Below are 27,882 nucleotides of genomic sequence, written 5' to 3'. Positions count from 1 at the left end.
GCTGAGGAACGGAAGAGAGAGGCGGGGAATGTGTTTGGCAGCCCACACGGTGTGCCGGTTCGCCGTTTAGTTTGTTTTCCGGCAATGTTCCCAAGAGTCTCGGCGATCCTACCTTTTCGCCCCCTTTCCCGCCTCCCTTTGTGTTCTGGAGGCCCAGAGGCGTCGGCGGCTGCGATTGTGCCCCGCGGTGCTGCGCACGGATCGCTCAGGTACCGCATTTCATTCCGCGCTCCTGGCCACGCAGGTCTTCAGGCAACCCCTGTACCCACTCCCGTACGTGCAGTGGTCATTCTCCGGCCTCCTGGAGTCGATGTGAGAAGCCATCGCTTTAAATCTGAGGAAACGGAAATTCCAGAAAGATAAAATGACTTGCCCAAGGTCATAGTGTCCGTGGGAAACGGAGCTAAGTTTACGTGCCTGGCCTGCTGTCCTGTGCTCTTTCTGCGATACCGCGCCTCGTCTTTCTTATTGCTTCTCCCTCATTTTATCCAGGCTCCAGAAGCAAAGCTGTTTTTGTTGTTGTTGTTGTTGTTCTTTTTTGTTGTTTTGTTTGTCTCGCAAGACTGTGATGGTCTCATTCCTGTCTCCATCTATTCTTTAGCTCATTATTGAAAGTGCTTACAGTGTGTTAAGTGCTAGCAGTGGTGTTACCTAAGCCCCGAATAAGACAGTCCTGCCTTCACGAAGCTTATAGTTACACCAAGTAAGCAATTCAGCTGGAGTAATAGCTGAGACAGTATAGGTAGCACAGAATGCTCTATGAACAAATAATTGCTGGGTGAGCAAATAGGGGCACTTAACCATTGAAGGAGACTTTCGCAGTATCCTTTCTCGAAAAGAAGTCTGATAAAATCTGAAGGCAGACCAAGGATTGGAATTAGCCAGGCAAGAAAAGGACTTGCAGCATACTTGGTGTTGGTATTTATTCTCTGAGAACTCTCGTGATTATGAAGACTTAATTCTGCATGTATTCCATGCAGTACGATTTGGGGCCACTGTGGTAAGTACAGCACTGAGGCAGGTTGGTAGCAGTGGGGATGGGAAGAAGTAGCTGGATGGAGGAGAAAAATTGCACAGGTAGAATTGATACGATATGACATATAATGAGATAAGGGTAGGATAGTCAGAACAAAGATCCCAGCTGGTTGCCTTGACGGATTAGGGTACTGTTAATGTTAACAGAAGAATGAGGAGCAGCTTTTCAAATATGTCATAGTTTTTAGAATACAAAAATATCTATTTATGGTAAGAGGCCCATTCAATACTGAAGGGTGAGTCTGAGAGTAGAGCACTTGAATATGGTTTTGCATGTGTTGCATTTGAAGTGATGATGAAGTGCTCTCATTGGAAACAAGCTCCGATCAAAGGTCAGGGCTAGCGTTTTATTATCATAGTGTTATGGAGTTACTTCCTATACATGATTTTCCTGGTATAAATACACTTTCTGTGGTACTATAGTAGTCTTGAAAGGAAACATGGAAGTACAGGTTATATGTGAGATTCATTCTCCTAATTGCCACCTTTCTGTTATACCTTTCACATGTGAAATAATAATTAGAGCATTTTTGTAAGTTGAGTAATGAGGGTCCTTTGTACTCTTTAAGAGGATACTAGTTATGCGATGGGTTTTTTATTCTAATTTTTAACTGCCTGATGTTTTAGCCTCTGACATTTTTATAAGCAGATCAAATAGTTTGTTTCAGCATTTTTTGAGATAGCCATTTTCTTTTTCGTTAAAGAGTCCCTAACCTGGTATACTGCTATTTGCTAGCTTTCAGAACTAGATAGAGTATTTAACCCAGGATCTGATGCAGGGTCTTGAGATCAGCTGCATCAGAATCACCTAGTTAAATGCATCCTTGGACACCATTCTAAACTTATCAACTAAGAATCTCAGGAATCTAAGTTTTACATTTTTAAATAAGTTCCCTAGGTGATTCATATGCTCTCTAAAGGTTAGGAACCATTAACTTCACCTCTTTGAGCAGCAGTTTTTTCAGTAAAATAGGAAAAACAAAACCTGTCCTATAAGGATTTAAATAGCATACGAGGTGTGATCAAACAATATGGTGAATTTTTAAATAAAAAAAAATTATTATAGTAAAAGACACATTGCCATTAATCCCCCTGGAAATACTCCTCCTTGCTTCGAACACACTTATCCCATCGTTCTTGTCACTTTCTGAAGCAGTTCTGGAAGTCCTCTTCTGTGAGTATCTTTAGTTGTGCTGTCGTGGCTGCCTCAATGTCCTGATCATTCTGACTTTGAGGAAGAGCCAGAAGTTGCACGGTGCCAGATGGGGTGGATAAGGTGGATGAGGACACACCATAATATTTTTATTTGACAGAAATGTCTGTATACCGGAAGCCATGTGTGACACTGAACGTTGTCATGATGGAGGATGATTTATGGCACACTTTAAAACACACCTTCTCTTGACTGTAGTTCACACCCCGCTGACTGCACTGAACAATTTGAAAATTGTCACACACCATTACTGAGGTTTGATGTGCCGCTTCCCATATTGAAGATCCCTGCCTTTCCGTGGGATGGTGCTCAGCAGCAGCATTCACGGTGTTTTGTGATCGCAAATGGAAAGCTCCATGTCACACATTGCTTTTTTTGGCAATTTCTGTCAAATAAAAACATTGCGGTGTGTCCTCATCCAACTTATTCACCAGATCTGGCACCATGTGACTTCTGGCTCTTCCCCAAAGTCAAAATGACCATGAAAGGTAAATGTTTTGAATCGATTCAGGACATCGAGGCAGCCATGACAGCACAACTAAAGACACGAAAGAGAACTTTCAGAACTGCTTCAGAAAGTAGCAAGAATGGTGGGATAACTGTGTTAGAAGCAAGGGGGAGTACTTTGAGGGGGATTAAAGGCAATATGTCTTTCACTGTAATAATTTTTTTTTATTTAAACATTCACCGTATTGTTTGATCACACCTTGTACATAACATAGCTACTCAAATGTGGTCCTCTGACAGGCACCATCAGCATTACTTGGGAACTTGTTAGAAATGCAAACTCTTGAATCCCTCCCCAAAGCTACTGAATCACAATTTCTTGGTGGGACCAAAGAATCTGTTTTAACAAGTGCTTAGGTAATTCTTTTGCATTTTAAAGTTTGGGAAACAGTGCTCTATACTGTTCGCTTCATAAAGATAGGAACAGTACAATTCTTATTTACTAATATATCGTTAATGCCTCGTCTAGTGCCCAACATAGAGTAGATACCACTATATTTAATGAATGACTTTTTATACAGTATAACGTTTTACTGAAACTAACACATTCATTAGTTTTTAACGTTCTTTAATGTCAAATATCAAAATATTCTTTTTTTTCTGTTCCATTTTAGCTTAGCTTATAAATGCTGATTGGTTAAATGGCACATAGCTCAATGAGAAAGTTGACCAGATTAGAATAACACACCCAGAATTGTTTTTAAAAGAAAGTAACCTTTTTTAGATAGAAGTTTTTTTCATTTTTGTCATTTAATTATGACTTTTAAAAGAGGTATTATATCATATTAAGAGCAAGGACTTGGCTGTCATTCAGATTTGAGTTTGAGAATAATAAATTGAAATTTATTCATCATGTCAGTGGTTTGCAACCTTTTCTTTAATGTCATGGAACACACAGAAAATGTTATTTATACCAAACCCTGACGTGAATGGAGGGAGGCTACAGATGGGAACACCAGCAATTCCAGGCCTCCCCTAGCCACCCCACAGACTAGGTGACAATATCTGAGCATACCTGTAACCCATTTTGTGGCGCACCAGTATGTCTTAGGCTTTAGTGAGCTGTGAGCTTCATGATCTTGGGTAAGTTATTTCACTTCCCTGAAATCCAGTTTTCTTATCTGCAAAATGAGGATGATACCTAGCTTGTCCAGTTGACGTAGGTATGAGAAAATTTACCAAAAATATGTTGTATAAGACTGGGCACATAGTATATGTTCAATAAATGCTAAATTGCCGTCATTATGGTTAACACTAGTAATAAAAAGTACTAGACCTATTGTGGTGATCGTTTCGTAATATATACAAATATCTGATCATTATGTTGTATACCTGAAACTAATATAATGCTGTATGTCAACTACACCGCAATTAAAAAGCAAAAGGGAAAGGCTTGAATTAAAAAAAATTTTTAAACCCATAGAAACAGTTTTTTGAATCCTTGCTTTATTATTTTACATTATGTTTTTCATTTTTTTCTTTAATACATCTTTCCAGGACAAAAGGTAATATCCAAAGATATTTTGGTACTAACAGAGTGATCTGTTGCAAAAAAGATGGGCAGTCTGTTCCAACCCATGAGATTTCCAAGGAGCCAGAGAGCCAAGACAGTGAAAAGGAGAATACGAAAAAAGACTTGTTAAATATCATTAAGGGCATGAAGGTTGAAGTAAGCACAGTAAGTGTACAAACCACAAAGCCGCCCAGCAGAAGACCACTTAAAAGTTTGGAGGCTACAGCTGGCAGTCTTCAAAAACCTACAGAAGATGCCCCAAAGAAGAGGTAAATTGAATTGCAATTTGAATGTGGTTCTTTGAAAGTAATATTTGAAACTCTAGTAAGCTTTTTCTTTTAGAAAAAAAATGTTTTTTTAAATCTTTAGTCCATTTGCAAATGTTTCTTCAAATTCAAATTACACCACTTACTCTTCCCTAAATACATCTTCCTCTAGACTTTTGTTTGAGCCTGATAAATACATTCTCTCTTGCCTTTCAACATTTATCTGCCTTCTAAACCAAGCAACAACTCTTGCTCTACAAAGCTTTCTCTAACCCTCCTGTCCCTGTGTCTCTATGTATCGAGTATCATCTGAATACTGCGAAGTTAGTCTGGTAAAACCTTTATATCTCTATCTTTTCCGCTATTGTCACTAACGTTAAAAACACTCTTTTATACAATTCTCTGCTTGTTTGATTTATCTGCCCTGCTAAAGAGACAGGTACCTCTTCAGAGGACCCGTGTGCCTCCTTGTTTCTCTTCCAGGATTTAGTACAGTATCTAACAGAATAGGTGGTAGATAATACTTATTGATTTACTATTACCAGTGTGTCAAGGAGCCAAATGGATTCATAGATTTTTATTTATATAATATATTCATTTATTTATAAAACAGAGACATGAAAACTGTGTTCTAGAGAAGCTATAAATATCTGCAAACAGATCATCTTAAGTACTTTTAGAAGCCGGATATGTGAAACCTATGCTAAAACCTTTTGTAAAGTGAAGCTTTTTAAAGTAAAACAATCATTATTATATATGATTACATCTAATTTACTAATTTTACATCATCTAATGATCACTGTTCAGTCTGTTTTATCTCTGTGGATTTTATCTGTTGTTCACTTTTGGTGAATTTTCTGAAGGCTAGACAAACCTGTAGCAAACTTGTAGACTCTTAAGAGACTTCTGAGTGACAGTGCAGGAGGTGGGGTGGGTAGTCAGATAATAAGTGTGACCTAGACTTGGATCACAGCTCTGCACACTCTGACAGAATTGTTTAATTTAAAAATTTAAATTAAAAATTTTTTTTCGTTAGAATACATGAGAGATTCTGAATTAATGGGGGCTAAATGTCAGTTTGTAAACAGACTCTAGTAATTACTTGAGAAATGCTGTTATTATATATTTAAATAAGATGGGATATCTGTATATAATCTAGAAAGAGGAAAAGAGTAGAAATCTAATAAATTCTATACGTTCTCTTACATATTCATCAATATTATTAACTGCCATTTAGTTACCTCTTTAAGCTGTTAATTAACAAATAGTTTACATCCTAATTTGAAGGTAGCCTCATGTCTCTGAAGGACTTGTTTATATGAAATTTCCGTCTTAAAAATTCCACCAAGCATGGAATTTTAGCATATTGGTTGTAACTGTTTAATATAACTTCCTTTGAGACCAGTAGTTATCAATGCTCTGAGCTTAGGTGGTTTCCTCAAAATATTGTAATTGCTTGTGCTTGTCAAGAGTATTATATTTCACTGATTTTAAGTGCAATCAGTGAAATTTTAGCATTTGTGTTATAGTATAAATGGCAGTATTTTGTCTTAGAGATAGTTAATGTCTTACATTGATGACGTCATTGATTCGAGTAATAATGTACTTGTATGTGGCTTCCAGATCCCCATCAGTGATTTCGTAGCAGAATATGCAGGGAAGGTAGATTCCTATGTCCTAGAATGACTTAATTTGTGTATTATTTCCTGAATTTTTAAGGAATCTCTTGTTTTCTACATTGCATCACATTGTATCAAAAATACCTCTGGAAAGCATACTTGGGTGGTAGAGAATAAGCTAATTCAAACAGTGAGTGCCCATAATAGGTACCTCCCCCTCTTCCTCCTCCTCCTCGAAAAAAAGTAAAGTAAAAAAATTATATATGTGTATAGAATAGTTAGTAAACACACATACGTATATAAATACTTATCTGGAGTGAGTTTTTTAGCTCCTAGACTGTTTATAACCCATTGTGCTTTTTATTATAGTTATACAATTTAATTAACCATTATAGAAAGGTTAAAATGAATTGAATGCTATGCAAAGATTCAGTAAATGTAATTTTTGAAATTGCTTTCCAATTAAGTATGAATGAGACAAGCATAAAAATTTAGGAAAATTCTGCACTCAGATTGCTTTGTAAGCATTTTTAAGTTCTTGCTCCATGTTGCCACTTAAACCAAAATTGGAAATTTTGGAAAATGGAAAATGTGTGAGATATATATAATATATATATATATATATCTATCTATCTATCTATCTATCTATCTATCTATCTTGGAACTTTTATCAGTGGTCCTATATTCAAAGAATAACTTCTATCAGTGGTCCTATGTTCAAAGTGGTCCTGATTGGTGAATGAGGTACACTTGTTTTGAGTTTTTGAAAATCTATCTTTTGGTGATGTCAGCAGCATGGCAGCATGAAAGGTCCTCCAAGTCTCTCCCCTTGAAGTTACAACAAATTGGACAACTGTAATTCAACAAAGGATTCCCTGCTCAACACACAAACACATCTGAGAGGTCCTCGAATTGAAACATCTGTAGGTGGGCGTATCCAAGTGAACAGAGGAGGAGGGAAGGGAAAAGGACAGAGACAGGTGCCACAGATGCAGCCTGGGCTACTGCAGCTCTTGAGGACTGAGAAGCAGGGGAGGAATTGGGTTACAGCACACATACTCTGTAGCCCTAAGGAGCAGTGGGCTAGAATCAGCATTCCTGCTGGAATAGCCAGCACATACTGTGGCTAAACCCAGTGACAGGGGCAGAGACGGAACACAAAGGTGTGGCAGGTGAAGTCTGGCAGCTGCCATTACAGGGAAGCAAACAAGGCCTCAAACGCTCGAACCGGCCTCTCTCTGCCCATCCCACTTTCATCCATCACAGCAAAGCCCAGTGTACCTGGGACACCTCAGATAGGATAGCACTGCTGGCAGATCTAGTTGCAGAAGGCAGCACTGGGATCTCCTAGGCCTAGAGCTCCATTGCCCACCATACTTCCCAAGGGGGTGAAACCCTGAGAGAGAGGTGACCTGGTCACAGAGGGGATGCCTATCGCCCCAGGAAATGAGGGGCATTTTCCACTGTCAAGGCGACACAGCCCCACAGAGACCCCAGAAGCCCCAGTAGGGCAAGTTAAGAGAAAATAAAACCTTGTGCTTCAACGCCATCTACTGAAAAACAAAGACCTACGATCAACCTTTTAAAATAGTGACAAAGAAATAACTCAAAATGATGAATAACAAAGGTAACAAACAGGACAGGTCAAAAAGAAAATGAAAAGTCTCCAGAAAACTTAAAGGCATGGAAATATGTGATTTAAATGACAGAATTCAAGATTGCCCTTTCTGGAAAAACTTAACAGGGTACAAGAAAACTCAGAAAGGCAGTTTAAGTAATTTAAAAATAAAATCAACAAACAAAAGGAGTACTTTACCAAAGAAACTGAAACTATAAAAAAGAACCAAACAAATTCTAGAGCTGAAGAACTCAACAAAAGAGATGAAGAATGAACTAGCTAGCTTAGGAAATAGAGTAGACCAGACGGAGGAAAGAATTAGTGGTGTCAAAGATAGAAATCTAGAAATGACTCAAAACAAGAGAAAAGATTGGAGGGTAAAAGAAAATGAAAGAACGCTACAAGAACTACCTAACTCCATCAGAAAGAACAATATAAGAATAATGGGTAGTGCTTGCTTTGGCAGCACATATACTAGTGTTGTAATGACACAGAGAAGATTAGAATGGCCCCTGTGCAAGGATGACATGTAAATTTGTGAAGTGTTCCATAAAAAAATAATAGGTATACCAGAAGAAGAGAGGGAGAAGGAAACAGAGAACCTATTTAAACAAATAATTGATGAGAACTTCCCATACCTATGGAGAGAACTGGATCCTCCAATCTAAGAAGCTAACAAAATACCTATCTCAATCCAAAAGGCTTTCTTCAAGGCACATTATATTAAAACTGAAAAATTCATGACAAAGAATTCACAAGGCAGCCAGGGAAAAGAAGACAGTAGCCTACAAAAGAAATCCTATTAGATTATCAGATTTTTCAGCAGAAACCCTACAAGCTACGAAAGAGTAGAATCAATCAAATTATTGACAGAGAGAAATCACCAATCAACAATAATTTATCCAGCAAAGTTATCCTTTAGATATGAATAAGAAATAAAGGTTTTTCTAAATATGCATAAACTGAGGGAATTTATCACCACAAGACCTGCATTACAGGAAATACTGAAGGGTGCTCTACCTGAACAAAATGCAGAAGGATATGAAACAGTATGATGACAGACAGACAGAAGCAGGAAATTGCAACCCTTGTTCAGAATAGGAGATTAATCACTTAAAAATAGCATAAAGGTTAAAGGAGGTAAAAACATTTTTAAAAAGTAGACAATCTACTGCAAGTTGGATATGAACTTGACTCACATAAAAAGGGATAATTTGTGACAATAAAAACATGAAAGGAGAGCAACAACTATGTATAGTGCCAGGTAGGTACTAGACTAATTGGAATCACTGCATAAATTATATAAATGTCTAATCACTATGCTGTACACCTGAAACTAATATAAAATAATATTGAATGCCAACTGTAACTGAAGATAATAAATAAAATTTTAAAATAAATAAACAAAAAGCATAAAGGGGAGGGGGTAATGGACTGAACTTGCAATAGGTGAATGGAGATAAGGTGCAGTCAGAAGTAAAAGGACTACTGTATATGTGAAAATTGCTTTTATATAAACCTAATAGTAACCACACAAAAAATCAAACTGAGACATGTAATATTAATATATTTTACTTCATCAGAGTTCCTTTTCTGAAATTGTTTGTCACACAGTTCATTTTAAAGAAATTCAGAAGCCCAGAATGGTATAATGTAGAAAAGTATATATTCATGAAATAGTCTCACTTATAGGATAGAATAGATTGTTAAAGGATATTTTAACAAGTTCTCATCGTCTTGTTAAAATCTGTGTAAAAAGGTCCCTGTATGTAAAAATTATCTTATTTTGATGACAGAGACTCCCCGACCATTTTTATTAATTAGAACATTTCAAATTATAAACACAGGAGTTATGACCATAAAGAGCACCACTGTCGGAGTGGCCCGTTAGCTCAGATGGTTAGAGCCCAGCGCTCTTAACAGCGGGGTTGCCGGTTCGATCCCCACATGGGCCACTGTGAGCTGCACCCTCCTAGATGGACATAACTACTTGACTTGGAGCTGATGGGTCCAGGAAAAACATACTTAATAAAAAATATTTTAAAAAACCCAAAAAACACCATTGTCATAAAATGCATCGTTCTAGAAAATGAATACTTATCTATATTCTTTGCATACTCTGATCAAATATATATATTAAAATTTGAAAATGAACTTCACAAGAAGTTTATAAAAGAAATGCAGTGATTTGAGATACAGTTTAAGCCTTATTCACGAGTAACAGTTGAAAGTAGTACATTTCTTTTTAATTGTTATATTTCCTTTTTTCTATTTTTCTTCCATTCCAATCGATTTTAGATCCCCCATATCTTAGTAAGTAAAGTCCTTAAAATCTTTATCCAACAACTTCAGGGATTTGGGAACTTTAATTTGCATATTAGGCAACAGATCATAATATAGAAGGCCAGGTATAGTAAAACATTAATTTGGATCCCACTTATTGAGATGGCAATTCTCAGTGAGTTAAAAAATGTAAATTGTTTTTATGTCTGGCATGTTTTTCTATTAACTTATAATTTACTGAAGAGTAGCTTTATGTTTTTTAGCTTTTTCTTATGAAAAATTTAAAACAAAATAAAATCGTGTAATGAACCCCTTTATACCTGTTACCCAGCTTCAATATTCATCCTCATTTTGCCATTCTTTTATCATCAGTACCTTCACCCGCTTTACATCGACTTGATGATGATGATTTATGGGTGCTTTTTTCTTTTTTTCAGGTAAAATTTACATACACTGAAATGTATAAATCTTAGTTGTAGGATTTTGACAAATGGATCTTCCCAGGTAACGTAGGCAGTTAGCAAGATTCAGAGCATTTCCCATTTTCATCTTCCCTGGCAGTAGCTTTCTGTCCTGAGGCAACCACTATTTTGATCTTTTTCACCATAGATTAATTTTGCCTGTTCTAGAACTTGATATAAATGGAGTCATACAGCATATAAATTTTTTTATCCAACTTATTTCATTCAGTTTTTCATGTTGTGATGTGAACTGAGTACTATTTTATTGTATGGATATATCACAATTTGTTTATTCTCTTAATGATAGACACTTGGGTTGTTTTCAGTTTTAGGCTATTATGAATAAAGCTTCTATGAATAGGTTTAGCCACTTTTATATTTGCTTGTAATATATATTGTTTTTGAAATAAAATGGCATCTAATTTAAAAACCACTAATTTATAATTTTTAAGGCTGATCCTTTACCCCTCTACCTTAATATATTGTTCTGAGTATTGTGCTTCAGCAAGTATCCATTAACTTTAACCTTTGATATTTAAGTTTATATAAAACTGATACCTAATATTTAAGAATTCTTCATTTTGTCAGAAATTGAATACTTTTTTGAACAGCAAATGTTTTTTCCAAAAAAATAATTTTACTTTCCACTAACTAGTTGCATGATAAGTAATGCCTCTTTTTTCTTTCTCATTTGTTTTTTCCATTTTCTTTTTCAGAAGTGAGTCTCTGAATCCTGAGTTGGTGGCTGCTGCATCTGCTGTTGCAGATTCTCTCCCTTTTGACAAGCAGACAACCAAGTCGGAGTTGCTCAGGCAACTCCGGAAGCACGAGGAAGACTCAAGGGCACAGAAAGATGGAGAAAGACGTAAAATTAGGTTAGTGAATCAAATAGTATGTCAATAATGCTAACATCTCAAAATAGGCTGTTTTCATGTAACTGGCTAGTAATATACATAATATGCTCATATATAACATATGCCTCATAAATGAAATATTAGCATTTTGATTTAAAAAAAAACCACTCATGTCTTAAGTAAGATTGCAGTTTTTAAAAGATCCATTAAATAGTTAAATATTTCTTTTGAGAAGTTATGGTTTCTTGTCCCCGAAAAAGAAGTGATAAATTCAGTAATGTTATTGACAATAGACAAGTAAATTAACAGAATAAGACAGTTTTCTGAGAAGACTAATTTGTTTCAGTTAAATAATTTTCTGCTTTTATGCATAGTATGATAATATTCAAGCCTGTTTTTCCTCCTGTTTTCCCTTTTATTCTTAAGTTTTTGCTGACATCTTTCCACTTCTCCCCTCATTTCTCATTACTTTATGCCACGTTCTGTCACTTGCTGCTGAAATGTAGCGAGGGGTGGCGCTGCTTTGTTTTGGAGAGAGATCTAAATGAGTAGCTCTCAATGAGCATGCATGTAAGATTTATCTCAGGAAGTTAAAAGAAAAATACAGATGAGTGGACTGTCAGTCAGATTACTCATTTTATTTGTATTTGAACAAATGCAGGGCAACGAATAAATATGGCTGAATTTCAACTTCAGTTTTTTAATCTAATAAGTATACAAATATTCATTATATATCGACTGCTCTAGATGATGATGATTTTTCATAAGTGACACTTTTAATTTATGTTTTAAATGAACATTTCTGAAGAACATCTTTAAAAGACAGAAGGTAACATAAATCTTAGTGGTCTGTGGAATATGAAAGTTAGTATGTGACATATAATCTTTTATTTAAACGTAACTTATGTTGTTATGTTAAAGTGAAATAAAAATTAAGTGATATGAATTATATTTTTAAGAAAAGATTACTATTCTATAGCAAAAATGTGTACTATACTTGACTTTTTCTTATTTCAGTTTCAGTAACATAATATCAGATATGAAAGTTGCCAGATCTGCCACAGCTAGAGTGAGTACAAGACCAGTTCATCAGATTCAGTTTGATGAAGGATCTGACAATTTCGTTGACCAGGAGAAGACCGTTGATCTTAGAAAAAGGTATGAAAGCTTTGCAGTCTATTTGGTTTTGTTTGTTATGTTTGTTTAACTGTATGAGTAGATTCACTTTATTGCTGTGCATACTATTGCTGATAGGTATCTGAGCATTATGGATGCATTTATATGTGTCTCCTTACGCTCCATGGACCATTTCTTAGGGAAATAAGTTTGGCATTCCTACACTTTTCTATACCATAAATCAAAATGGGTGCTGCCTCACCTTTACATGGTGAATAGAAGTCTCCTGATTTCGAGTGAGTGGAGCTGACTGAATCCTGAACGAATGAATATTTTGTGAGAAGCATTATTTTTCATTCTGATATGTGCCTAACAATGTATATTTGTATACCCTCTACATCTCTATATAATCATTTTCTATGTACCTTAGAGAAATAACCCATCATCAAAGAAAGAAAGATCCATTAGACTACCTTAAAGTGGTAGATTATTTGTGGCAATTTGAGTTTATCAATTTGCAGTTCTTAAAAATGCTAAGCCATGCCTTACATAGTTATTTTATAATAGAAATCTGTCTGTATTTACATAAAGTTTCTGTTCTTTCTCTTTCAAGTCCATAAAGTGATAGTTGGGGGTGGGGAACCAGGTACTTACCATAGCATGGTCTGACAAAAACCAGCTCAATTTATAGCAGATGTGCTCACAAGTGGAGTACTTTTTATGTATATTTTATGGATTTTAAGTATAATTTCAGCAGTTTGAGTTAGCACTTTCCGGGTATTAAATTACTGATTTGTACAGGAAGGTTGGAAAAGATGGTCAGCAGTTAACAAAGGAAGTTTAAGAGGTTACAGTGACTTTGGAAGATTATTTGAATTACTAATTTTACGTGATTTCATAGCTATGACATGTTATTGAATAAAGTAGAATGTGTGTTTAGAGTTTTACTTAAGATTCCTCCAGAATGTTTAAATTCAGTCTTCTTTGAATCAAACTTCTTTAAGATGATTCCATACAACTACATCAGAATGCTATATTATATCGTAGCTAAAAAAGTAGGAAAGGGGTTTATGTGCATATAAAGACAGTGTTACAAAGCTGACGAAAGGACTCTAGAACTAGGAGAAGCAATAGTAAGATACCAAGCTGTTCACTCTGCGCTGACTTGGAACAACCTGACACAATCCAGGCCTGGACTGGTTTCTTCAGTTAGAGACAGAAAGGTGTGAGTCACAGAGAACTGGCTTTGGAGTCACACTGGCCTGCCTCAGAATCTTGGCACTGAAACACCTACTAATGCTCTGACTGGGGACTTTCAGAGCCCCGTCAGTCTGCTTCCCTGTCTATAAAATGCTGACAGTGAAGCCTCGCTTAAATGGCTTTCTTGAAGAATAGGAAAGAAACATGCGTAAACTGTGTTGTAGATTCACAGCAAATCTGTTCCCTTCCCTTCCTCTTTAGTACTTTCTGCTTTCAGAATCCCATGCTTTGTTGAATCCTTCTCTGTTTACTGTGGGTTACTTTAATCCATCATCCTGTCCATCCGATGCAAAGTTGAAGGACTGCCAGCTGGGGAGAAGAATGCAAGGCACTGAGGATAGTTCTGGAGCATAACTGCCTTGTTTACAAATATTTGGGAACCTGCTAGAGGAAAACGTGATGTGAGATCACTTTATCTAATTTTAATGTGGTATTTGTATTTTTCAGTTAGTTTAATTTAGTAGAGAAAGTAATTTGATCCAGAAAACAATTCAAAATTATTTTACAAACTAACCCTCCATCTGCCAATAAATATACTGAAGTATGAATGTGAATTGAAGTATAAAGCAGTTGATTGAAATGTACAGGGAAAAGTTTCCTACCGTGTTTCCCTGAAAATAAGACCAGGTGTTATATTAAGTTTTGCTCCAAAAGATGCATTAGAGCTTATGTTCAGGGGATGTCATCCTGAAAAACCATGCTAGGGCTTATTTTCCGGTTAGATCTTATTTTCGGGGAAACATGGTATTAACTCTCTGACATTAATTTCATTAAAAATAGTTATGTAAAGAAAGTTAATCATTATTTTAAAATTACAGAATGATTGCTTTACAAGTGGGAATGTTTTCATTTATCTGTGCAATCTTTTATAATTCGTAATTAAACATGCAGTGTTTTCTGCCCTTAACCTAAGAGGAAATGTTGACTTGAAATGTTTTTTTGGTTTTTTTTGTATGTGTGTGGGCGTCTTTGGGTTTATCTTATTTGGGACTCTGCGCTTCCTGGACTTGTATGTCTATTTCCTTTGCCAGATTAAGGAGGTTTTCAGTTGTTATTTGTTCAAGTAGGTTTGCAATCCTTTCTCCTCCTTCTGGTACCCCTATGATGCGAATATTGTTATGCTTGATGTTGTCCCAGAGGTCCCTTAACTATTCTCACTTTTTAAAAAATTTCTTTTTGCTGCTCCAATTGGGTGATTTCCACTACATTCTCTTCCATATCACTGATTTGATCCTCTGCTTCATGTAATTTGCTGTCGATTCCATCTAATGTATTCTTTTTGGTTATTCTATTCTTTCTGACTGGTTCTTTTTTATGGTTTCTATCACTTTGTATATGTTCTCACTGAGTTCATCAGTTCTTTCCCTAACTTCGTTGAGCATCCTTATAACCAGTGTTTTAAACTCTATATGGAAGATTGTTTGCCTCCATTTGGTTTAGTTTTTTTTGTGGAGTTTTCTTCTGTTCTTTCATTTGGGACATGTTTCTTTGTTTACTCATTCTGGCTGCCTCCCTGTGTTAGTTTCTATGTACTAGGTAGGGCTGCTATGTTTCCCAGTCTTGCCGAATGGCCTTCTGTAGTAGTTTCCTGTGGGGCCCAGTGGCACGGTCTCCCTGTTCACCTGAGCCAGGTGCTCCCAGGGGTGTCCCTTGTGGGGGTTGTATATTCACTCCTGCTGTAGTTGAGCCTTGATTTCTGTTGGCATCTCAGTGGGTGGGATTGACCCTCTGGCTAACTGGCTGTGAGGACTGGCTGTGACTCCAGGAGATGAGCTGTAGTGTGGGGCTGACCCCATGAAGTGGGATTGGCTTTAGCAGGGCTCTGGTGTCTGCTGAGTCCACCCTTTGGGTGTGTCATTTGTGGAGCTAATTGGGTGGTGCTCTAGTGTGATCAAAGCCAGCCACCAAGTGTGCTGGTTCTGGGGCCTCTTGGGAGGGGCTTCAGTGCAGGCACAGCTCAGCTGCTGCCGGTGCCTGGCCTGGGGTCACATGGTAGGAGCTACAAAGTGATCTGTAGTTGATGTTCTGGGCATGGAGGCACTTGGTAGAGGCTATGCTGTAAACTGGGGCCAGCTGCCACCTGTGCTGGGCTGGGAGCTACTTAACAATAGATACAGGGCACGCCAAGGCCAGTTGCTGCTTGTTTGGGGTTTATGGACCTTTGAGAGATTTTAGGAAAGTCTGAAGCATGAGCTGCAGCCAGCCTTTGTGAGTTACAGCCGCTGAAAAAGGTTTGGTTCTGTGTGGGAATTGGGGGGGCGGGGTGAGTTCTCAGGGAATCACCAGGGTAGGCAAGTTTGATGGAGACTCAGATTTGTCCTCCACCTGTGCCTGCAGGCTGGGTGGGGAGAGAGCTCAACAAAGGAACAATGGCACTGGCCAGCACTTTTGTCTCAGCCAAAGGTGTCCCTCCGTCCTGAAGCCAGAGAATTCAGTTCCTCCCTATATGCCCCTGGTGTTTTTCAAGCTGTCGCCCCCTAGGAACTCAGAGCCAGTGAGCCCATCAACAAGTAAGTCTGTGCAATGGCCCTTTAAGAGGAACGCTGGGGACTCCAACCGTCCTCTGTCTTGCCCAGACAGAATCCCTGCTGATTTTCATAGCCAGATGTTGTGGGGACTCCTTCACAGCTCTGGTAGTCTTGGGCTGGGGAGCCTGGTGTGAGGCAGGGACCCCTTGCTCTTAATGGGGGACCTCCACAACCGAGATATCCCTGCTGATTCTTCACCTTCACAGATGGGTGTGGGGCCACCCTATTTCACATATCTGCCCCTCCCAGCAGTCTTTAAGTGGCTGCTTCTTTATATCCTTAGTTATAGGAGCTCTGTTAGTCTTCAGGTGGTTCTCAAGGGTAGTTGTTCTGTAATGTAGTTTTCATTTTGATGTGGCCTCAGGAGGAGAGCACAGCATCTACCTACTTCTGCGTCTTGTCTGGCAGTCCTGGATTCATTCCTAACAACTTCTACTTTAGCGTATTTTGATATGCTAAATTAGATTCCCATAACATTGAGTTTTCTAAACATTAAGATGGATCAAATAAAAATTATGGCAGATGAAGCTAATCTTTTCACTTAGGTATTTTGGAACTTCGACTGCTTTAACTGCTTTGTTGTATTATGATGTAAACATTCAAGTGCATTTGTTCCTGCTTTTAGTAATCAGTCCTAAACACATGGCAATTTAGTTAAAATGTCTGGTGTGGGTCAGTGGAATTATTTTAAATTTCTACACTGAATATTTCACATAAAATTTTCTTCTCATAAACATTTTTTTTATTGACAAAGAGATAAAACTACTCATTAAATAAATTGTTTTTTCCCTTTAAATTTTAGGAAAAATATATTCAAAGGAAAGAGACTTAACATTTTTGATCCCAAGGCAGTTACTGAAGAGTCACCTGAAACAGGTTTGTTAAGAAAAGAACAACACTATTTCTCAGGTGTAGAAACATTCCATCTTTCAAAAACATCCTTAATGTTTGATTGCATAATAATCAGGTATTTTAATGCTCCACTCTGTCGTTGGCCTGGATCCTGCTTTATGAATGTAGTTGTTCACCTTGCTAGTCTTGGTTTAAGATTTTCCTCTTAAAATGTTGCATTCTATGAGACAGTAGGAGGTAAAGACTGACTACCAGCTGCATGAATCCAGAGCTATAGATTGGCTACTAATTTGGGGTAGAACATTAATGATCTCCTACTATTTGCAGTGCACCTTTGTACTGTTGCAGAAAGATAAACTGGTTTCTGTCCTAAGGCAGCTTCCTATGTAGAAGAGGCGATAGCATTTATAGAAGTAACTCACCGAAGTGATTTAGTGATTGCTTAGGAGGTTGGAAGAAAGGCATTCAGGGAGGGTATTTATCAGACTTATAGAGGTTTTTTCCTTAACACATATTTATTGACTGACTGAATGAGTTCTTCTGTCCCAAGATTTCCATATTTTGCTCCCTGCTCAGTTCTTACTACTGCTGAAGGATGTGGTCACAGACCCTACTGCGTATCCTGGAGTAATCTAGAACTGAGAGGCAGTATACCGTAATGGGAAGAGGTTTGGTCGTGGGTATCTGGATTGTTCATCTTCAGATTCTGCCATACTAACCTCTCTGAGTTTCCCTTTCCCCGCCTATAAAATGGGACTAATCCGCACATTTCAAGGATTAAATGAGGTAATTTAATTAAAGTGTCAGGCACAGTGCCTGAAACATGGACAGTCAATAAATAGGTGCAGCTTTAACAACAATAATAACGATGATGTTGGTGATGATCATCATGGAAAAGACCTCGGTGGTTCACTGAATGAAGTTTAAAATTGTACGCCTGATAATTAAGTCATTTTACTATAATGATTCCTCTGTATGTGGCTACTAAGCATAACTGCTGCGATCTTTGCTCTGTGTCAGCTGTCCTAGGCCAGCATGCTTAATACCCAGCAGTCAGTGTGTGGGTAGGCGTGTCATAAGTGAACTTCCGCGTGCAAGTCTTTGTATGGACATATGTTTTCTTCTGGGTAAATATCTAGGAGTGAAATTGTCGTATGATACGTGTATTCTTAACTTTTTAAGAAACTGTTTTCCAAAGTGGTTGTACCATTTTACATGCTCACCAGCAGTGACTAGTGGGAATATGACTCATTCTTGAAAGATGTCTTAAATTTCTAAAATAAGTAAGTGATTGAAACGTAATATGACGGTGGTTATCAGCTAACACCATATTACTTTACTCGTTACATTGGTTGTGAAGATTAAATGAACTAATGCACAAAAAGCGTTTAGCTCAGTATCCATGAATATTATTATTATTATTATTATTATTATCATCACGTTAATTTTTCTTTGGTTTTTATTAGTAGTACATCTGTGACTTCCCTTGACAGACTAACAATAAAGATAAACAGGATGGACTTTAAAGATCAAAGTCTCATGTTGTATAAAATTATTCATATTCATAAAAATATCCTTAAACAAAATACACATTTCTTTTTTCCTTTCCAGTAGCAGAGGCAGTGAGACTTTAAGGGTTGATTACCTAGCATTGCAGTAAAGGTTAAGGCTTGCAATTGCTGTGGTTGTAGTCTTTATATATCATTTTTGTTTCTGTTTTAGTTATCAGACTGACCTTTCATTGTATACTGTTTAATTATGAGCTTCATGGTCTGAAAAGTATTACCAATTCAGAATTGATTATAACATTTTTAAAAAGAAAGATGGTTGACATTGCTTGTGCTTATTTGAAATGTCTTTATTATACAGAAACAGCACCTTCACTTTGGGATGTGGAATTTGCTAAGCAGTTAGCAGCAATGAATGAACAGCCCTTTCAGAATGGTTTTGAAGAGATGATCCAATTGACGAAAGAGGGGATACTGTGGGAGTTCCCAATTAACAACGAAGCAGGTAGGTCCTAACTTTAGTGGTTTATGAAATTCAGTGATTGAGATTAAATCTGGCAGATGTTCAGTTATAGAGTCTAGATATTGACATGAATTTTAAAACTTTGTGGAAACATCTTTGTTGTGTCCTAAAAGAAATCTGACAGTGTTTTTTAAAAGAATGTTAGAATTTCACTTAATGCTAGGTATTTCGTAGGAAAATGAAGAAGTAAAATTATATGGCACAAATGCCTCATGAATTTCTGTGACAGTTGCTAAGCAGATTACCTGGTAAGTCCAATACACTGAATATTGGGTATGAGATTATACTTCAATCTTGGCGAACATTACAACTCTTAAAATCTTATGCTAGTATCTGTTATTCATAAAACCATTTCATTAATGAGCTGCAAGTTTCTCGTACTCGAAGCCACTCAAAGCAAAAATGTCAGGAGGCTTTGAAATTCTTTGGAAGTCTGGCTGCATACCTAGATTCTTTGAACTGGTAGTAAAATATTATCTACTTTTATGGAGATTTTTCTGGAGTTGTTACTTCTTCCTCAATCAAAAGGAAAAGAGTATTACTGTGCTGTTTATTTTTATGGCACCCGTCTTGTCATGAGGTAGACGTTTTCATTAAATTTTATTGATATATTTTTAATTAGAAAAGATACCTGTACTTTTATGGTAAGACGAGCTAGAAGTAGCAAATAACTCAATAAGTCTTGGGGAAATATAGTCCGTATTTTAACCTTTGTAGTATTCTGTCACTGTAATATCTTAATTTTTGATAACCTGTCATGTGTTTGGATTAATAAGTAGGATGGAAGTTTATATGTAGTCTTATATTTTCATAAAGTATTGCTTTATATAGGAAAACTTTAGAGGCTTACACATCCTTTAACAAATCTTAACATTTTGTATATTTATTTATTTATTTTGTATATTTGTAAACTTTAGAGGCTTACACATCCTTTAACAAATCTTAACATTTTGTATATTTATGTGGTATATGCAGTAATATAGCATGCTGTATTTCATCTATTATACAACATGTGTATTTCTTAAAGTTTTGTGATTTCTATACTCTAAAGTATCAGGGTAAAGTTAAAAAAATTTTTAAAACCCAGGGACTTTTAGTTATGCCAACCAGAATATAGATCCCAGCTGTGTCAATTATAAACCATTTGCCTTTGAGGAAATTATTTAATCTCTTGATCCTTAGTTTTCTCATTTGTAAAATTAAAGATACCTCATTGGAAGAATATAAGAATTAAATAAGATAAAGTTATTGGGTTGCTCAGCACAGTTCTTGGCATGTAATACATATGAATAAATATTGGTTCCTTCCCCCTCCTGTATGATCACAGAATTTTAAATGGAGTGAAAAACTAGCAAAATACAATATGTGATATTAAGGGAAGATTTCATTATTTAATGAAACTTGGGTGTTCCAAGTCTTCATGTTTAAACACATGGTTTTAAAACCCAGTATTGAGGTACAATAACACATGACTTTATTTAGGAGAGACAGTGAAGTGTAGTGGTTAGGAGTTCAAGTTCCTGTGTGAGTTATGAACTTAATCTCTCCAAGCCTCGCTTCCCCCATCTGCAAAATGGGAATAATAATAGGACTTATTTTTTGGGATTCTTCTTAGAAACAAGTAAGATTATACAAGTAAAACATCATCACCATCATCATCCCTGTTCCTACAACAACAGAATTGCAAGGGGATTTGCTGTAAATATTTTCTGTTCTATACTATAACATTTTAAAATCTTAAAATATCAGCAAGGATATTATATGTTTTCTGGGAACAACCAAATAGGATAATAGAAAAGCATGAATTGGCTGTACATTATCATCAGCAGTAAAATGCTTCACTTTATCAAAATCTTGAGTACACAAGCTCCAAAGGAATTTATTTTAAACTTGACCTGGTTTTTGAGAAAGTTTAATTTCTAAAAAAGAAAAACAAACAAACAAACAAACATGTTTTTTGGTCAGGTTGTGGAGATAAATGTGACAAGTATCCATATACACTGTACATATTATTGATGCTTCGGTGTCAGAAAGGGTGGTATCTCATTTCCACCTCCTTAAGACAATTGTTATCTGACTGAAAAACAGGAAAAGAACTGGGGAAACTTTCTCCTTTGAATACAGTTTAGGACCTTCTGATTATTCGGAGAGACTGGCATTAAAACGTGGAGTCTCAACATTTCAATAGCATTTTTTTATATTATATTTAAATTTAGATTAATAAAATGTCATCTCTCTCTACCAATAAATAGGTTTCTTCTCAGGTTTTTCTTTTTCTTTTTTTTTTTTTTAAGGATTTTTAAAAAATCTGCTGTGCTTTGCCAGCACAGAGATTTATAAGAGCTGTTAGGTAGAATAGTTCCCACTTAGGTTTTGTAGTACGTTGGATCATAGTGTGTAGATTTTTTCATATGTTGGTTTGATAATAAAGTCATTTTTATTTTAGCTTTGATTTTTAACTTTAAATTTAACCATATTTTTGCCATTACCCAGTTAACAGAATCTTGCTCTTGAATATCCATTAGCCGTATACAGAGGGTGCCAAAAAAATGTGTACACATTTTAAGAAAGGAAAAAACTGTATTAAAATTGTAATAATATATGCTGATAACAAAAGATGAATACAAGTCACGTTTGACTTATGCAATTACAAGAGATGCTCAAAGTGGCTACCATCAGCATAATTTTAATACAGTTCTTTCCTTTCTTAAAATGAGTATATACTTTCTTGGAGATATATGTCACCAAGTTAAGGGTGTTTTAGAAATGCTCTCTCCCAGAGTAATTCTCAGTTACAGGTGTCAGTAGACAGAGATCAATAGTTTTATAAAATACAACTATTTTATATTTATTTAATAGTTCTATAGTATGCCATTGTATGAACGCACTGTAAATATTTTACCATTTTCCTGTTGATGGATGGAGTTGTAATGAATCCTTTTATATATGGCCTTCTGTACATATCTGAGTACTTTTAATTCCCAGAAGGGTCAGACAATAGGTATATATTAAATTGCAATAAATATTGATACATTCTCTTCTAAAAAGATAGCCCACTGACCCTCCAACCAACTATATGAAAATCTTACTTCTCCACACTTTACCTAATGCTGAATATTTATTAATCTTTCAAATTTCAGGGCCAAAAGTGACATCACTGATGTTTTTATTTGCGTTTCCCTGATTGCTAACCAGATTGCATCTTTTTGTATGTTTATTGGCTATTTTGTATTTGTGTTGTGACTTTTTCTTTTGGGTTTATCAGTTTGTAGGAATTTTATACATTATGAATTAATCCTTCATCTGTTATGTAATTGGAAATATTGTCTCCCAATCTCTCTCAAATTAATCAAAATTAATTTGATTTTTTGAGTCATAATAATTTTATAGTTTAATATCAAGCTTATAATATAAAGCAATTTCTTTTTTTTAAATTGGGGAATATTGGGGAACAGTGTTTCTCCAGGGCCCATCGGCTCCAAGTAATTGTCATTCAGTCTAGTTGTGGAGGTCACAGCTCAGCTCCAAGTCCAGTCGCTGTTCTCAATCTTAGTTGCAGGGGGCGCAGCCCACCATCCCATGCGGGAATTGAACTGGCACCCTTGTTGTTAAGAGCTTGCTCTCTAACCATTGAGTCATCCGGCAGCTGAGCAGCAGCTCACTGTCTGCAATCTAGTTGTGGAGGGCACAGCTCACTGGCCCATGTGGGAATCGAACTGGCAACCCTGCTATTCAGAGCTTGTGCTCTAACCAACTGAGCCATCCAGCCGCCCCTATAAAGCAATTCATTTTGTCACCTATTCTCAAAGCCAACCTTTTTTAAAATGTTGGCTTTATTTTATTATTTACATTTCTAAATTATATGCTTAATTCTGTTATCTATTTTAGATACTATCTAGTGTGTGTGTGTGTGTGTGTGTGTGTGTGTGTGTCTGTCTTCCCCTCATCCTTTCAATATAGATGTATCACAATTTTTGTTAGATTGGTATTAATTGTTTATGCTAGTATGACTATAATATTTGTAAGTTTCAGAATAATGATCCTTGGTAATGGATTTGATTTGTTTAAAATAATGGTTCTAGGCACCATTGGGTCCTTTAGTCTGGGAACTTTATTTTTCAGTTGTGGAGAAATTTTCTTTTTTATTTGATAATTTAGGCCTCCCAATGTCTCTTCCCTTTCTCTTTTTGTTCTATGGTCTGGAAACATTCCTCAACTTTATCTTACAACCTTTCTCTTGGGTTTTTTGTTTCTGCTGTCATGTTTTTAACTTCTAGAGTTCTAAAGGTAGAACTCTTTAAAAATTGTTGCTGTTATTCTTAGTATTTTTTTTTTTCTGCTACCCACATTCTTTTCGTTTCCTCAAAGTTTCTTTTTATTTCAGTTTCTATTTGGTTAACACTAGGTGCTCTTTCATTGAGATTCCATATATGCCTTGGTTCAACAGAATAGAAATTTGATATAAAGTTCAATTTTGAGATCAGTAAGCAGCCATGCTGCACTTAGTTATCCAAGGATCTAAGTTATTCCATTTTATTTATCTTCCCTCCCATAGGGTGTCTTCCTCGTGTGTGTGATTACAGATGAGTCACAGGAACATTGTGCTCAGGCTACAAGAAGTGGGAAAGAGGGTGTAGTGTAAGCAATTCCACTGTCTTAAAGGCTCTGCTGTGATAATGTCACACGTCATTTCTGTTCATATTCCACTGGTGAAAAATTAGTCATGTGGCCACGCCTAACCCAAAGGGGGCAGGAAAATGTAATGTTGCTGAGCAGATACATACAGATTTTCAATTCTTCTACTATGATATAAAGGGAAAATGGATTTTGATAGGTGGGTATTCGTTTCTGCCAAGGTGTTTGTCACCTATGTTAGAGGCTTTCCTAAAACATCTGTTCTTCTTTGGATGCTTATTCATACTTTAGAGTAAGACATAAAAAGCTGTTTATTGGATTTGTGTGCATGGGCGGAACTTGTCAGCTGATTGCCTTCATTTCAGAGGAATTTGAAAGGAGCCAATTTGGAGACCATCACAGCTCCATATTTATAGTTCTTTTAACTGACTTTCTCCTGTGAGAAATCTTCCAACCCCCTCACTTGAGGTTTTAGTCTTGGCTGTGCTCTGAGAACTATGTGGGGGCAAAGGATTGGGGGAGAGGTGGTTTCACCATTCATCATGCAGACTTTCACTTAATTCCCTCCTTATCAATTCAGTGACTTAGTTCTTTTTCCATTTTACTTTCTCCAAAAAGTAAACTGCCCATCTTCTTTGAAAATGCATGGTGTAGTCCTGTAGAGGTACAGGTGGAAGATGGGATGTGGGAGAGCTAGCTATTCCCTAAACCAATTTTACTTAATCCTCTGTTTTTTGTCCCTCATCTCCACTCCTAATTTCAGTGGTACAGTAGTCCCCCCTTATCTGTGGGAGATACGTTTCAAGACCCCCAGTGGATGCCTAAAGGCACAAATAGTACTGACCCCTATGTATACATTTTTTCCTATACATAACTATGATAACATTTAATTTATAAATTAGGCACAGTGAGAGATTAACAACAATAATAAAATAGAACAGTCATAACAATATACTGTAATAAAAGTTATGTATGGGGCCGGCCCGGTGGCTCAGGCGGTTGGAGCTCCATGCTCCTAACTCCAAAGGCTGCCGGTTCGATTCCCAAATGGGCCAGTGGGCTCTTAACCACAAAGGTTGCCAGTTCAATTCCTCGAGTCCCGCAAGGGATGGTGGGCTCTGCCCCCTGCAACTAAGATTGAACACTGCACCTTGAGCTGAGCTGCCGCTGAGCTCCCGGATGGCTCAGTTGGTTGGAGCGCGTCCTCTCAACCACAAGGATGCCGGTTTGACTCCCGCAAGGGATGGTGGGCTGTGCCCCCTGCAACTAGAAAACGGCAACTGGACCTGGAGCTGAGCTGCGCCCTCCACAACTAAGACTGAAAGGACAACAACTTGACTTGGAAAAAAGTCCTGAAGAACACGCTGTTCCCCCAATAAAGTCCTGTTCCCCTTCCCCAATAAAATCTTTAATAAAAAAAAAAAAGTATGTGAATGTGGTTTATCTCTCTCAAAATGTCTTGTCGTACTGGACTCACCTTTCTTATGATGTGAGATAATACAATGCCTGTGTGATGAGATGAAGTGAGGTGAGAGTTTTTATCAAAATGAGTATTGGATCATGTGATTTTCTTCTTTAACCTATTGATGTGGTGGATCACATTGATTTTCAAATATTGAACTAGCCTTGCATTCCTTGAATAATTAAGTTTTTGCCTCTAAATTAATGAGAGATATTGGTTTGTATTCTCTCTCTCCCTTCCATTCTCTCTCTTTTTTTTTTTTAATGCTAAGTGAAATCAGTTAGGCTTCATAAAACGAGTTAGGAACTTTTGGAAAAGATAGTTTTGAAGAGATTGTGTAAAATTGGTGTTAAATTTTCTTTAAATGTTTAATGAAATTCTCAAGTGAAGTGATCTGGGTTTAGGGATTTCTTTTTTGAGAGCTTTTAAATTACACATTTTTTTCTTTAACAGTTGTAAGACTATTTATGTTATTTTTGCTGGGTTTTGGTAGTTGAATGGATTTTTTTTTTTTTAAGTTGTCTATATCTTTCAATTTGTTGAATTTGTGAGTGTACAGTTGTTTGTAGTGTTCCTTTACTATTCCTTTAATGATTTCAGGATTTATAATGATAACCCCTTTTTCATTCCTAATATTGGTATCAATAGTTGGTGCCTTCTGTCCTTTTTTCTTTATCAAACTTGCTAAAGATTTAGCAGTTCTACTGATGTTTTTCTGGAAAACCAGGTATTGGTTTCATTTCTTTATTTTCAATTTTATTGATTCCTGATATTATCTTTATTTCCTTTCTTTTGCTTGCTTTGGGATTATTTTACTCTTCTTTTACTAGGTTCTTAAGATGAGAGCTTAGATTATTTATTTGAGACTTTCCCTCTTTCTATGTATGCATTTAGTGCTGTGTATTTCCTGCTCAGCAGTGTTTTAGCTGTGTCCCACAAATTTTGTTTTGTTGTGTTTTAATTTTCATTCAATTCTGTGTTTTTTAAAATTTCCTTTGAGATTTCCTCTATGACCGATGAATTACTTATATGATATTAATTTCCAACTGTTTGAAGATTTTCCTGTTGTCTTCTTGTTACTTATTTCTAGTTTGATTCCATTATGATCAAAGAATATATTGTGTATTATTTCAGTTATTTTATATGTGTTGAAATTTGTTTTGTGACCCAAGATATCGTTTAGCTAGGTGAATGTTTCATGGGAGCTTGAAAAGAATATTCTGCCATCGTTTGGTAGAGTGTTCTAAAGACATTAGTTTGGTCTTGGTTGTTCAGTTCTGCATCTTTGCTAATTTTCTACCTGGTGATTCTTTCAATTGCTGACAGTGGGATATTAAAATACCCAACTATAATTGTGGATTTTTCTATTTCTTCTTTATTTCTACTAGTTTTGCTTTCATGTATTTAGAAACTAATGTCTGGTGCATATGTACTTCAGATGCTAAGTCTTCTTGGTGTATTTATCCTTTTATTATATAATGTTTCTCTTTCTCCTTAGTAATTTTTGTTGTTCTAGAGTCAACTTTATCTGACATTCGTATAACCAACCAGTCATACTTTCTATTTTAAAATAATTAATGTTAACAAAATATATTTTTCTCCATTCTTTTGCATTCAACCTACCTATGTTGTGTTTGAAGTGAGTTTCTTGTAGATAGCATATAGTTGGATTGTGTTTTATAGCCATTCTGCCAATCTCTGTCTTTTGATTGGTGGATTTAGACCATTTACATGTAAAGTAATTATTAATTTATTAGAACTTAAGTCTCCTGTTTTATTATTTGTTTTCTGTTCATTTTCTGTGTTTCTCATTCCTCTGTCTTTTCTTGGCTTCCTATAGGTTGAATATTTTAGGATTCCATCTTGCTTTATTTATGTAATTTTTTCGTATAGCTTATGTAGTTCACTTAGTGGTTGCTTTAGATATTAAAATATTTATTAGCAGTAATTGCTGCAATGCTTTCAACATTTACAGTATGCTAAACATTGTAAAATAGCTTTAAAATCTTTGTGTTTATTTAATCTTTACAAAATCTCCATGAATAAGGGGCTGTTTTAATCTTCATTTTATGCCTGGGGAAACTGATGCTCAGAGAAGTTAGTTTGTGTAGTCACACAGTTATTAAATTGGTAGGCAAACCTAGGTCTGATTTCAAAGTTAATGCTTTTAATTGTAATAATATATTACCTCATTAATGTTAATTTTAGGATGTAGGTTTTACATTCAAAATTATAATGTAACATATTTTGTCTCGCTTCCTAGGTTTTGATGATGATGGTTCAGAATTTCATGAACATGTATTTCTGGATAAATACCTGGAGGATTTTCCAAAGCAAGGACCAGTTCGCCACTTCATGGAGCTAGTGACCTGTGGCCTTTCCAAAAACCCATATCTGAGTGTTAAACAGAAAGTGGAACACATTGAGTGGTTTAGAAATTATTTTAATGAAAAACAGGACATTCTGAAACAAAGTGGCATAAAGTTCAACTGAAGACAATGGAAATTTTATTTCAAGTTGTTGGAGATTGGTATTATAACTAAATAAAATATTTTAGTAGAGGTTTTTCCTATATTGTGTTAACTATTGCATCTGGTTTGAATGGCATAAATGTCAGATTATTTAAAAT

At 36.1% G+C, this 27,882-nt stretch overlaps 1 protein-coding gene and 1 non-coding gene across 2 annotated transcripts; both read left to right on the top strand.

Moving 5' to 3' along the window:
* On the top strand, window positions 1–27,814 carry MRPS31 (mitochondrial ribosomal protein S31). The gene is made up of 7 exons (XM_019749476.2): window positions 1–209; window positions 4,253–4,537; window positions 11,232–11,390; window positions 12,387–12,527; window positions 17,076–17,149; window positions 18,995–19,138; window positions 27,517–27,814. Exons 1-7 carry the CDS (start codon window positions 85–87, stop codon window positions 27,744–27,746), a joined length of 1,158 nt encoding a protein of 385 aa, XP_019605035.2. The 5' UTR covers window positions 1–84; the 3' UTR covers window positions 27,747–27,814.
* On the top strand, window positions 8,222–8,328 carry LOC141571483 (U6 spliceosomal RNA). The gene has a single exon (XR_012496211.1). It is a non-coding gene; the product is annotated as a U6 spliceosomal RNA (small nuclear RNA).
* Window positions 27,815–27,882: the final 68 nt, after the last annotated feature.

Source organism: Rhinolophus sinicus, linkage group LG04 (assembly GCF_036562045.2).
Source record: "Rhinolophus sinicus isolate RSC01 linkage group LG04, ASM3656204v1, whole genome shotgun sequence".
Lineage (NCBI taxonomy): Eukaryota > Metazoa > Chordata > Mammalia > Chiroptera > Rhinolophidae > Rhinolophus > Rhinolophus sinicus.
The sequence above is the reverse complement of the archived record's forward strand: the minus strand, read 5'-3'. Positions and strand labels throughout refer to the sequence as shown.